The following is a 12,326-nucleotide window of genomic DNA, read 5'->3' as shown; positions in this document are numbered from 1 at the left end:
TGTTCTCCCCTCATGAATCCTGATATCTCATATGGCACTCTTGGGATTTGTTAAAATACTCTGCGGTCCTGTTTTTGGGCAGCATAGTACGGGAACAGGCCCGCTCTACTACTAGCCCAAACGGCCCAAAAACAGTATTGTTACATTTGGCTAATAGAAGCTCTTAAAAAATATAGTGCTCGTATTAATGAGTCCGCTGTATACATGAGGGGAGCGTTTTTATCAGCATAACTCTGATTTTGCTGTATTCTTTCCATTCATTCTCCAGGACTGGAAGGTTAATACCATGATAATGATAATGAAGATCACTTCTAGTCGACCATAATCATCTTACATGTTTAACCCCTTAGTGACCACCAATACACCTTTTCATGGTAGTCACTAAGGTGCCTTAGGCTAGGCCACCGCCTTTTCAGGGTGTCCTGTGCAGGCTGGAGCAAGTGCTCGTCTGTCTGATGACAGCCAGGCTCCTGCTCCAACAGTTGAGATCGACATTTACTTCGATCTCAGCCGTTTAAAACCTTAAATGCTGTGGTCAATAGCGACCGCAGCATTTAAGTCGTTTACAGAGGGAGGGAGCTCCCTCTGGCACCCATCGGCAGCCCGCAAATGCAATTGCGGGCCTCCGTTGCGGTGTCATAGCAGTCGGGAGACCTAACGAAGGCTCCCAGGCCTGCCCCTAGCTATATGCCGATTAGGTTTACACTGACCGGCAATAATGCTCTGGTATACTAAGTATACCAGAGCATTATATCTGTGATCCAAAGATCGCACAGTGAAGTCCCCTAGTGGGGCAAAAAAAAAAAAAAGTAATTCATGTTTAAAAACTATTAATAAAGATTACAGGTAAAAAAAATTCCATTAAAAAGTGGTTTTATTTAGTAAAAGTGTAAAAAAGAAATAAAAGTACACATATATGGTATCGCAGTGACCGTAATGATCCAAACAAAGTTAATATGTAATTTAAACCGCAAGGTGAACACCGTAGTAAAAAAAACGCAACAAACTGGCGGCTATTTTTTTTTTTTTAATTGCCCTTCCCCAAAAAAGTCATAAGTTAATCAAGAAGTCCCATGTACCCCCAAAAAGTACCAATGAAAACTACATCTCGTCCTGCAAAAAACAAGCCCACATATATCGAAATTGACGGAAAAATAAAAAAAGTTACGGTTCTTGGACAGAGACGATGCAAAAACAAATAATTTCAGCTCAAGTGTTTTTATTGTGCAAAAGTCGTAAAACATAAAAAAAAAAACTCTACGTATGTGGTATCGCCGTAATCGTACCGACCATAGAATAAAGGTGACCTGTTATTTACGCCGCTCGGTGAATGGCGTAAATTTAGAAAGCGGAGAACAATGGTGGAATTGCTGTTTTTTTTCTACCCCCCCCCCCCAAAAAAAAGTTAATAGAAGTCAATGAAAACATTATATGTACCCTAAAATGGTGCCATTTAAAAAAATACAACTAATCCCGCAAAAAAAGTCCTCATACAGTTCTGTAGATGGAGAAATAAAAGTACACATATATGGTATCGCAGTGACCGTAATGATCCAAACAAAGTTAATATGTAATTTAAACCGCAAGGTGAACACCGTAGTAAAAAAAACGCAACAAACTGGCGGCTATTTTTTTTTTTTTAATTGCCCTTCCCCAAAAAAGTCATAAGTTAATCAAGAAGTCCCATGTACCCCCAAAAAGTACCAATGAAAACTACATCTCGTCCTGCAAAAAACAAGCCCACATATATCGAAATTGACGGAAAAATAAAAAAAGTTACGGTTCTTGGACAGAGACGATGCAAAAACAAATAATTTCAGCTCAAGTGTTTTTATTGTGCAAAAGTCGTAAAACATAAAAAAAAAACTCTACGTATGTGGTATCGCCGTAATCGTACCGACCATAGAATAAAGGTGACCTGTTATTTACGCCGCTCGGTGAATGGCGTAAATTTAGAAAGCGGAGAACAATGGTGGAATTGCTGTTTTTTTTCTACCCCCCCCCCCAAAAAAAAGTTAATAGAAGTCAATGAAAACATTATATGTACCCTAAAATGGTGCCATTTAAAAAAATACAACTAATCCCGCAAAAAAAGTCCTCATACAGTTCTGTAGATGGAGAAATAAACAAGTTATAGCACTTCAAATGTGACGATGGATAAACCCCAAAAAAATTGCTGTCATTAGGGCCTAAAATAGGCTGGTCACTAAGGGGTTAAAACCTTCACGTAAAAAAAAAATTCTAGAAGTTTGGTTCGAGGGGTAGTGTGCGTTTAGACAACTCCTATCAATATGTCATATTAGGACAGATGGATGTAATAGAGCAGCTGAATGATCTGAGAGACTGGCATGCTCTGTCGGATTCTGTATATATGGAGGTAGCACAGTTTCTGGGGGAGAATCGCTTCCGTACATACAACACCTGACAGGCTGTGCGGCAGCAAATCAAAAATTATGATGGGAATTTATTTATTTATTTTTTAAACCTGTAGGAAACGTTTCCCTAAGGGCTTATTCACACAACCCAGTGCAAACTCTGACGTGAAAAACGGTAGTTTATCACATCAGAGTTGCACCCGTGTGGGACCTGTTTTCACGGATCCCTCATAGACTTGAGTCTATGGAGGGATCCGTGAAAACGGAAGAAAATAGGGTATGTTTTATTTTTCAATGGACCCTTCACACGGTCCGTTAAAACAACGGCCGTGTGAACGGCCCCATTGAAACACGTGCGTCCGTGTGACGGCCATTGTTTTATCGGCCATCACACGGACATATACAACGTTCGTGTGAATAAGGAATCCTGCACATGAACATTTTGGTTTTGCGGGCTGCAATATATGGATCCTAATGGCTTCCTTGTGCTGTCCGTTTTTTTGCGGACTCGTACACTAGAATGGGCGAGACGGACTGCAAACACGGACAACAATAGGACATGTTCTATAATCTTGCAGAACCGACACACTGAGCCGCAAAAATAATGGATGTGTGCATGGCCCCGTAGTGATGAATGGTTTAGGAAGATATCTGCAAAAAAGCCCGGATAGGACACTGAAAAAAACAACGGGGTGTGCATGAGCCCTAACAGGAGCCATTCCCATCTGGGACAACCCCGTCTTGAACGTAAGGTCTCAGCGATGAACTGATCGCCGTGGCTCCTGCTTCTTAAACCCACAGCAATATCTGGGGCCCCTTAGAGGGAAAATGTAGTGTTACGTGGCGTCCATTCAAATGAATACATGACCTATTTTACTCCAGAATGGCTCTGGCTCTTTGCAGCGGCTCATACAGCAGGGGGTCCCGTCCCCCCCTCTAGGTTATCCATATGCCCTGTTATAGCGTATGGAATGGACTTGTTTTTAATCATGTCTTCCTAAAAAAAAAAAAAAAAGTTAGGTGGAGAACCTCTAATAATTTCCAGAGTCCCTTCACTGCTACTACTGAAAGGGATTATCTGAGCCCATAGGACTAGGGCTACACAAATATTACTTGCAATGTCGCCTGATCAAAGTGGCCATGTAGTCCTAGCCTAATATAGGGGTCAATGTCCACTGTAGACAATCAGGGTTCATCATTGACGTGTGGCCATAGGGAAGTCAACGCTGCAGCAGTCACATGTTCATGCACCGAACGTCATTACGCTGCGATGACAAGATGTTAAAAAAATATATATATCTTTTTAGCATTGCGGAGCATTTGGCCCTATTCAAAGGGGTCAGATGTTTATGTATGAGTACATTGTGGAACTATTAAGGTGCGTCCAGACGTGGCGGATTTGTAGCGGATTATAGTACAATACAAATGGACGGGGTTTTCAAATCTTCAGCGGGTTATTTTTGTGCAAACTCAGTGGATTTCAACCATTCCAAAGATTAGCCAAAAATCTGCCACAAATCCGCTATAAAATCTTCATGTAACACATAGGTGGATTTTGATGCAGATTCGTTGTGGATTTGCTGCGAATTCGTGGCAAAATCTGTGAAACTGTCCGCCTTCTAAAGATCCTAATAAGGCTATGTTCACACAGAGTTTTTTGATGAGTTTTTTTACGCGGAAACCGGCTGAAAATGACTCCAATTGATTTCAATAGGGGGGGGGGGGGCAGAGGCGTCTTTTTCCCGCGAGTGGTAAAACCGTCTCGCGGGAGAAAGGGACATGCCCTATCTTCGGGCGTTTATGCCTCTGACCTCCCATTGGCATCAATGGGAGGCAGAGAGAGCGTATTTCGCAGAGTTTTATGCCCGTGGCACTCAATGGCCGCGGGTGAAAAACGCAGCGAAAATCGGCGTGCAGGCAGAGGAAAATCTGCCTCAAACATCAAAACGGAATTTTGAGGCAGAATTTCCGCCTGCAAAAAACTCAGTGTGAACCCTAGGGTATATTCACGTGCGCCAAATGAAACAAATCTTCCTCATTTTACTGTACCCTAATATATGGCTAATATTAATAGAACTGCTGCACATGTGTCTTATTTAACAGCTCAATGGACAAAAATGTCCCAGTGCCATCAGCTAGCAGCCATACCTGCAGAACAAGCTCCAGCACCATAGAGAAACACCTCCTGCAGGATAGACAGTACAACCACTCTGGGCGGAAGTACGTCACCGTGGCAGCGGCGTCAAAGGTGAGCGGAGCCTCTAGTACTTCCTTTCTTTTCAGGGCGGCCATTGAGCTGGAGCGAGTGAGTAGACGGGGCTCCGTGTGTAATCCTTTTCCATCCCCCGTGTCCCCTTAGTGTAGCGCTCTGTAGGCGCCGGCTTATGACAGGGTAGGGCTCGCTTTATGTTACCGAGCGCGCATTTTGGACGTGGCCTCCATGTTTTAGTTGTTTATTCCCCGGTTACGCGTTTGACCACTTGTGTGTATATAACAGGCCCAGGCCGGTACCACATATATGTGAGCACAGAAGTCATGGCTGCCCGGGGTTTACCTAACGATCCGCCTGCAGCATGGAGTGTCTGGTGCTCCCCGTTGTCCTGTCCGGCCGCTCTAATGTGCCTGGCTACACCTGAAGTTTAGTCCCTTCATTTAAAGGGGACGTACTTCCATATATGCAATGTGTACGAACAATGTCGCCCCAATGTTACTAGTTATGGGTGTCATCTATATCTTATATCTATAAAGGAAAACAATGGTTTTGACATGTCAGAGGATAGTTTCGGTGGCTGTCTGGGAAATGGACCCTCAATGCTCCCTGGAATAAAGGGGCTGCAGTGTTCTTAAAGGGGTTGTCTACTTTAGAAAGCCGATTTGCTACAGTGGAGACTGGTTTTAAAGTGTTTTCCTATGACGACCCGGTATGTCCATGCGTTACATAGACCGCGTGTTGATATCCATGAAAACTATGTAATGCCTTCACTTTTCCGGTCCCTTTAAAAGACTGTTCATTAATGTAAATCTGTCTTTTCTGCAGAAATGGGCAAGTTTATGAAACCAGGGAAAGTGGTCCTTGTTCTAGCCGGGCGCTATGCTGGCCGCAAAGCCGTCATTGTGAAGGTATGTCAGATCCTGGTCTGCGTTTCTAAGAAAGTCCTTGCTGTGTTACTTTGGAAATCACAGAACTTCTGCATCATGGTATATTTTTTCCCCCTGGTAGAACGTAGATGATGGTACCTCAGATCGTCAGTACAGTCATGCCCTGGTCGCCGGTATTGACCGCTATCCCCGCAAGGTAACCGCTACCATGGGCAAGAAGAGAATTGCCAAGCGGTCCAAGATCAAGTCTTTTGTGAAGGTGTACAACTACAACCACCTCATGCCAACCAGGTGAGTGCTGGATATCCTCCGCAAACCGTTCTCTGCCCAGGCTCAGGCCTTATTTACACCACCGTTGCCTGGGCCGCAAACTACAGATTGTAGTGTTGGTATTTGGGTCCGTAATGGATCAGTGGCTACCGCAACCGTTTTATATATCCATATATTACAACAGTGTATCAATGTGTTGTTGGTAAGTGGATAGGAAGGTCGAGGGCAGATTTACCTGGCATTTCCTATCAATGTATCTGCAAAAAAGTGTGCAATGCCCCATAGAAATGAATGGGTCATAGTGCGATCTGCAAAAAAATGCGGATAGCACATTGGAAAAAAACAAAAACCCATGGTCGTCTTGATGGATGCCGTGTGTACAAGAGCCCGTGTGACAAACCTCATTACTTTCAGTGTGCGTCTCTCTGCAAATAACTGCGTTTTCTGTAAGTCGTGTCCTCTAGATCATTCTCCCTTAGGGTTCATACTTCACAGAGTATCCATCCTAGAAGCCGCAAGGAATTCCGCCCTAAAAACCACACAATTGTTGTGGTTTTTCGGGTGGCATATCCGCTGGACAATAGAAGTTTATGCTTACCACCCATACGTTGTCATGGTGACGTGTCCCCCTCTTCTGAGCGTAGTCTATGTGAGTGATGCAGCCTTTTATTTTTGCTGCAGCAGTCACATGGGATGTAACGTCCTCCCAGCAGGCCGAGCTGCACTCAGAACAGAGGATCTAGGACAATGGCCAGGGGTAATTTTTTATTTTTTTTTGCGGAGGAATCGCAGCATTTCTGCCACAAAAGCGATACACAGCTCTTTGTTGCAGGTTTTACTTATTGAGATCAATGCGGGAAAACACACAACATGACATGCTGCGGATTGACCTGCGGTGCAGTTTAATATGTTGCTGGTACGTTGCTTAAATATATAGAAAATGTTCACATGTCAAAGGATTGTAACGCCACAACACGCTGCAGTATCTGGAGTGATACCTTAAGGTGTATATATCCAATAACCTTAACGCCTGTGTAACGCTGACAAGTTTTTGCTTTTGCAGATACTCTGTTGACATTCCCCTTGACAAGGCTGTGGTGAACAAGGATGTCTTCAGGGACCCAGCTCTGAAGCGTAAAGCCAGGAGGGAGGCCAAAGTAAAATTTGAGGAGAGGTTGGTATATCACACTTCACGATTGTTTTCATATTGTAAAGACTTTGGTTTAAAATGCTGTACGCCCGTTCTGCATGGTGTGAATGAGATTGTTACTCTATTCACACTGGCTTTGTCCCGTTCTCAGGTTTCCATTGCCCTTGACAGGCAGAATAGCGTCTTCTCTACTATTCTGTCTGGTAAAAACACATGGAAATCTGAAATCCATTATAAATCAAGAGCGTAGTCATGGATTCTATAGAAACTCACTTAGGGCAGTATATTCTGCTGACCGATCCACTTGAACTCAAGATGCCAGTGGAAAAATGGACTTAAAATCTTCACTGCTATGTAATGTTTGATAAGTTACTGCCGCAGTGAGATGGTAAAGTGTGGGCGCCGGGGTTATTGCCACAAGGCTCAGTAATCTGATGGGTCTCTAACCTGCTTAATGGGGATTTCTAGTCTTAAACAGGCTCTGTCACCAGTTTAATACTTCCCCATCTCCTACCTAATCTAATGCTCTGATGCTGATAACTACAGTTTTGTTTTTTGTTTTTTTTTTGAATAGTGTTTATCATTTAAAAAGTTCTGATTTAAACATTTATGCACTTTTTTTGTAAAAGCCCAACTTGGCGTTTGCTTTTGTCACCAAGTGGGCATTGTAAAGTGTGTGACTGACCAATAATCAGCATTATAAAATTCTCTTCATTCATGCCCAGCTCTAGTCACAGCACAGCGTGATCTCGTGAGATCACGCTGTGACGTCACTTACTCCTGCAGTTCCTTCACTGGAGCGACGGGAGAATGATGAGACATCTGCTCTAGCTGTTCCAGGACGATTATCATCCTCGGCAGCAGTCCTTCATTTTCTAGATTAGTTTAATTCTGTGTTTTTTTTAATTTTTCTTATGAGCAGACAAATCACTAAAAATTTGAAGAAAAAAACCCCACTGTATTTGGGGGAGAGTGAAGAGGGCTATATACACACGACCATGGAAAAATAGGATCGACTGTCAGTTTTCCATTGCTGTTTTGCATCAATTTATCTCAGAATTTGAATCCATTTCCCGGCCGTCTGACTGTTTTTAACCACCATTTGCCATCTGTTTTTCATGGGCGTTAATAAAAAATAAAAAAATGGATGAATTTTAATCGCTAGGGGTTTTTTGTCCCAACCCCATGAAAACACCAGTGCCCATGTAGATAGTGACACACGCAATACCACTGTAGATAGTGCCCACATAGTGCCATAGTTCTCCATGTAGATAATGCCCAAACAGTGCCCATGTAGATAGCGCTACAGTGTCCCCTGTAGGTAGTGCCAATATAATGCCAGTGCCCATGTATATAGCACCCCCTTCCTGTAAATGGCACCACTTTAGCTTCCTGTGGGAGTGGAATCCCTTTGGCCGAAGATTCCGCTCCTTCCTGTAAAAAGACTCTTCACAAAATACATTTTCAATAGATAACTGAGTTCAGTTCAGGCCCCTTAACTCTGCAGTGCTCCGCTCAGGCTACTAGGTCTGTTATATGGACACTTCAATGCTGGGGTCCTAGTGGCGGGACACACTGTGATCGGCTTATTATTGGCACTCCCTTCAAACACAGATTGTCCAAAGCAGACCACCCCTTTAAGAACACTTTGATTTTTACTTTACACCCTTTACATGTTCTGCTTGAATGACGGGTGTACCAGATCTCTCTCCTGTTCAACTGAGGGTTGCTTGGAATGAATTGATCGGTTAACGTGCCAGAAGCCTGGAATTTCAGGAAGTGTGGCATCGAGTGGGCAGGAGGCTGGATTCACATAGGCAACATCTAGAACATGTTAAAACCAAAACTCTCCGGTTGGCATTAAAATAACACTGCAGATCTGTTTAGTGCAGCAAAACGAAAGTGTCACAAACGTAGCCTCATGAGTTTTATAAATCCAGTTTTATAAATCACTCGTAGTAAAGAATTGCACACTAATATTTATTATAGATCCATATCTGCACTCATTAGGGAGACTTCTTTGGAGGGGTTTAGGGGCCAATTTGTGATAATTGTATTTCTAGATTTCTTAATGTGTTTTCACTCTTATCTTACAGGTACAAGACAGGCAAAAACAAGTGGTTCTTCCAGAAGCTGAGGTTCTAAATCGCTGTTCATTTGGTCCAACATTAAAGTTTATGAAGAAAGTTACTGTCAAGTGTCATTTGTAATAGACGTGCGTTAAGCTGGTGGCAAGTCCCCAGTGTGCTGTATATAACGGGGTTATTGAAGTGCTTTCATTGTATTGGGACAGTGTTCAGCTGTGGTAATTTCTGGTTAAAGGTCATTATGGTCTTAGGCACACGGATGTAAAAGCGAACGTTTAGATGTGCATGGGGCCTTTAATGTACCTCAGCATTGCTTATACAGGTTATTTCTATTAGATGGTGTACAAATCTGCACGTACCATCGAATGCTATATGTACAGAGCTTTTCTTCACTATAGAAGCATTGCTGTGAAGAGATCTCCAAACATAAAGCACCTGTTGGTCACGTATGAGACTCTGGTGTGCCAATTAGTGCAGACAGATTTCTCTAACTTTCTCCGCCCGTAACAAATGGCGCGTTTATAACACAAGTTGCTGAGGATGTAAATTAAAGGGGGTTGTGCAGCTTGGGGGCTGTTATTTATACTGATGACCCATCCACAGGATAGGTCATCCGTATGTGATTGGTGAGGGTCAGACACCGGGACTCCGCTCTGATCCGTTTTCAGACTGCTTCCGGGTGCTGGAGGCCGAAGGCTCCGTACACTGTATAGTGACCATACTGCACCTCTGCTCCTATGCAAGTGAATTTCACTAAAGCGATCTGTTACCGGCACAGAACCTGCACAGCTTCCAGCACCCGGAAGCAGCGATAGCTGATTGGTCCAGGTGTCTGACCCTCACCGATCATATACTGATTACCTATCCTGTGGATGAGTCATCCGTATGAAAACTTCCCCCAAACTGGACAACCCGCTATAAGCATCAATTTCTCAGAAGCTAAAATGTAATAACCGATATGGCTGATCTTCCAGTTGTCACACTTGATGAAATAACCTGTATAATAAAACCTAAAAATGGCAGTGTTATATGAAGAACATAGTCGAGATCTACTGCTGATGTAACCAAAACCGTAAATGTAGTTTATTCATTTTATGCAGCTTGTTAATTTAATTAGTTTTATTTTTGGTCCATTCAAGATTTTTGCAGTAAATGGTCCAGATTCTCAAAACCTGTCCTGTTACTGCGCTGCTGACTCCCATTAAGAGCTCTGATCCACTGAATAAGACATGCACTTGTGTGAACCACCAATGATCATGACTGTTTTTAGGCTGTCCCGTTCACTGACCGGAAGCAGAGATCTTAAGTGGTGAGGAATGGATACAAGGTGTATAAGAAAGCTGCAGATTTCTCATTAAATAGGCATGTAAGGGGGTGTTCTAAATGACCTCTGCACAGTTGCAGTTTGTGGTAAGGGTGCTGATCTGTGGCTAACACACTTGTGACTGTGTCCTTAACCCCTTAACGACATACCACGTACTAGTATGCGGTAGCCGTTAAGGGGAAGTATGGAACGGGCTGAGCTCATACTCAGCGGGTGGCGGTTGTGTTGTACAGCAGACACCTCACTGCAATGGGTGGAATCAAAGATCACTGACTCTGCCCGCTTTACATCTTAAATTTTGTGGTAAATCACATCCGAGGCATTTAAATTGTTAGAATCGGGGGCACCCTCTCGAACACAGCATTCTCTCCCCCCCCCCCCCCCCCCGGCACGCGTGACGGGATCAGCCGGTGACTACGTTTGTTATGGGGGCCTAATGAAGTCCCCAGGTCTGCCATCTTTGTACTCCTTTGAAGCTCTGCCTCGTGGGAAGTTGCAAGTTATTCTGCCTGTCATTTGACTTTTTTTTTCCTACCACTCTTTCCACTTTTAAAAGTGGGCAGGGCTTTTTTTGGAAGGAGATGGAACCACCCAGGGCCTGACAAATGAATTCTAGTTTATGCTAGAAATTTGTGCAAATCTATTGCCTGCTCGTAGTTGGCAATGAATTATTTTTCTTGCGTATGGACAGTAAGTAGGTGTTTGTAACGTGTGTCACAGCTAGAACTGCGATCCTGGTGCCATATGAAAAATGAATTCACCGAAAAATGGGACATACGGTGAGGACCTTTAGAGTGGGTTGTGAGTCCTGCGTATTTTGGCAAAATATCAACTAATACCTCATGTTTATCAGGTATACTTTTTTCAGGGGGCAGCCAGGTCTCATAATCCTGGGGGACAATAGTGTGCCATTGTGTGGAGTGCAGGGCCGCCGCCTGATCCAATAGTTATGGGCGTGACTAATCGGCTGTGATCCGGCAAGATACACTACGCCGTGTGGCCGACATTTTTTTGCAGCTTTGGTTGTGTGCAGTGATGACACTGAGCAGCCACTCCCCTTAAGGCTAGCGGGAGTGGATATTGCTGGCATATTGTACCTGAGCACCCCCCCCCCCATCTAGTGTTCGTGACTTGTCTTCCTCCTATTGGGAGCAGGTGTTAACCTGCCCATTTAGTAAGTATGGCCTGCTTTTTTGTATATGAAAGATTAGAATCTCATTTTACGTATGTCACCAGAACCGCTGTTGTAGATGGTCCAGGTTGTAGCGATCCCCCTTCCCTCCAGCCTCAGTCTCTCACACTGTGTGAAGCAGCTTCATGCTGATAGGTCAGAGGCTGTGAGGAGGCTCCACCTCAGGAATCGCTGCTGTTACCTCCCACTTATCTAATAAAGGCTCGTTTGCATATTTACAAATAAAACTCAGAACTCTTAACAAATGTTTTTGGACAGTATTTTCACGATTATCAGTGAGTTGGTGGCTATTGGCTAGGAGATTGGGCATTACTAACTAGTGACGGATCCTCTTCCTTGGATGATGGGTGTTTCATTGTACTGCCTCTTCCATGTATTGTATCTGGCGAACGCAGCCGCGCAGACTTCCCGTTGTTAATACTGTATAGATGGAGACTGACTCGTGCTCTGCTGTCTATGCTCCACATAGGGCTGGGCAATTAATCGAAAAAAAATTGAAATCTAAGTTCAGTTAAATATTAATTCAATGGTGGAGCATGCAAAAAGGGTGTGGCCTAAATAATCGTTCACTAATCGTAATCGAGGTTACATGTTCAATTAATTGTGATTATCATAATTGGCCAGCCCTACCAGCGAGGTTCTTCACATTTGATCGCCCTTTTTTACATAGGTTTAAATCTACATAAGCAGTTTAGTAAATACATTTGCATTACTTGTGTTTATAACGTGTGTTCTAATTCTGCGCTGTATTCACGGTTATTTTACTGGAAACCGTTAATAAGCGAATTGGCAGAAATTCTAACAGCATAGGCCCTATTCGCGGCTTTTC

The 12,326-nt window shown here is 43.5% G+C and overlaps 2 protein-coding genes across 3 annotated transcripts in view; one reads left to right on the top strand and one right to left on the bottom strand.

Moving 5' to 3' along the window:
* Nucleotides 1–9,080, top strand: part of RPL27 (ribosomal protein L27) — a 397,834-nt gene extending 388,754 nt beyond the window's left edge. Inside the window, exons 1-5 of one of the 2 annotated variants that reach the window (XM_075846282.1) lie at nucleotides 4,619–4,680; nucleotides 5,413–5,495; nucleotides 5,596–5,765; nucleotides 6,808–6,918; nucleotides 8,991–9,080. In XM_075846282.1, the coding sequence (XP_075702397.1) occupies nucleotides 5,415–5,495; nucleotides 5,596–5,765; nucleotides 6,808–6,918; nucleotides 8,991–9,039 (411 nt within the window). In that variant the 5' untranslated portion in view covers nucleotides 4,619–4,680; nucleotides 5,413–5,414 and the 3' untranslated portion in view covers nucleotides 9,040–9,080. Of the gene's footprint in view, nucleotides 1–4,618; nucleotides 4,681–5,412; nucleotides 5,496–5,595; nucleotides 5,766–6,807; nucleotides 6,919–8,990 lie in introns of those variants that run through there. The other variant, XM_075846283.1, reaches the window with a different exon arrangement.
* The window catches only part of AARSD1 (alanyl-tRNA synthetase domain containing 1), a 76,408-nt gene that overhangs the window by 46,764 nt on the left and 17,318 nt on the right, over nucleotides 1–12,326 (bottom strand). The gene's annotated exons all lie outside the window — the stretch shown is intronic.

This window comes from Rhinoderma darwinii, chromosome 13 (assembly GCF_050947455.1).
Source record: "Rhinoderma darwinii isolate aRhiDar2 chromosome 13, aRhiDar2.hap1, whole genome shotgun sequence".
Classification (NCBI taxonomy): Eukaryota; Metazoa; Chordata; class Amphibia; order Anura; family Rhinodermatidae; genus Rhinoderma; species Rhinoderma darwinii.
This window is presented reverse-complemented; position numbering and strand designations above follow the sequence as displayed.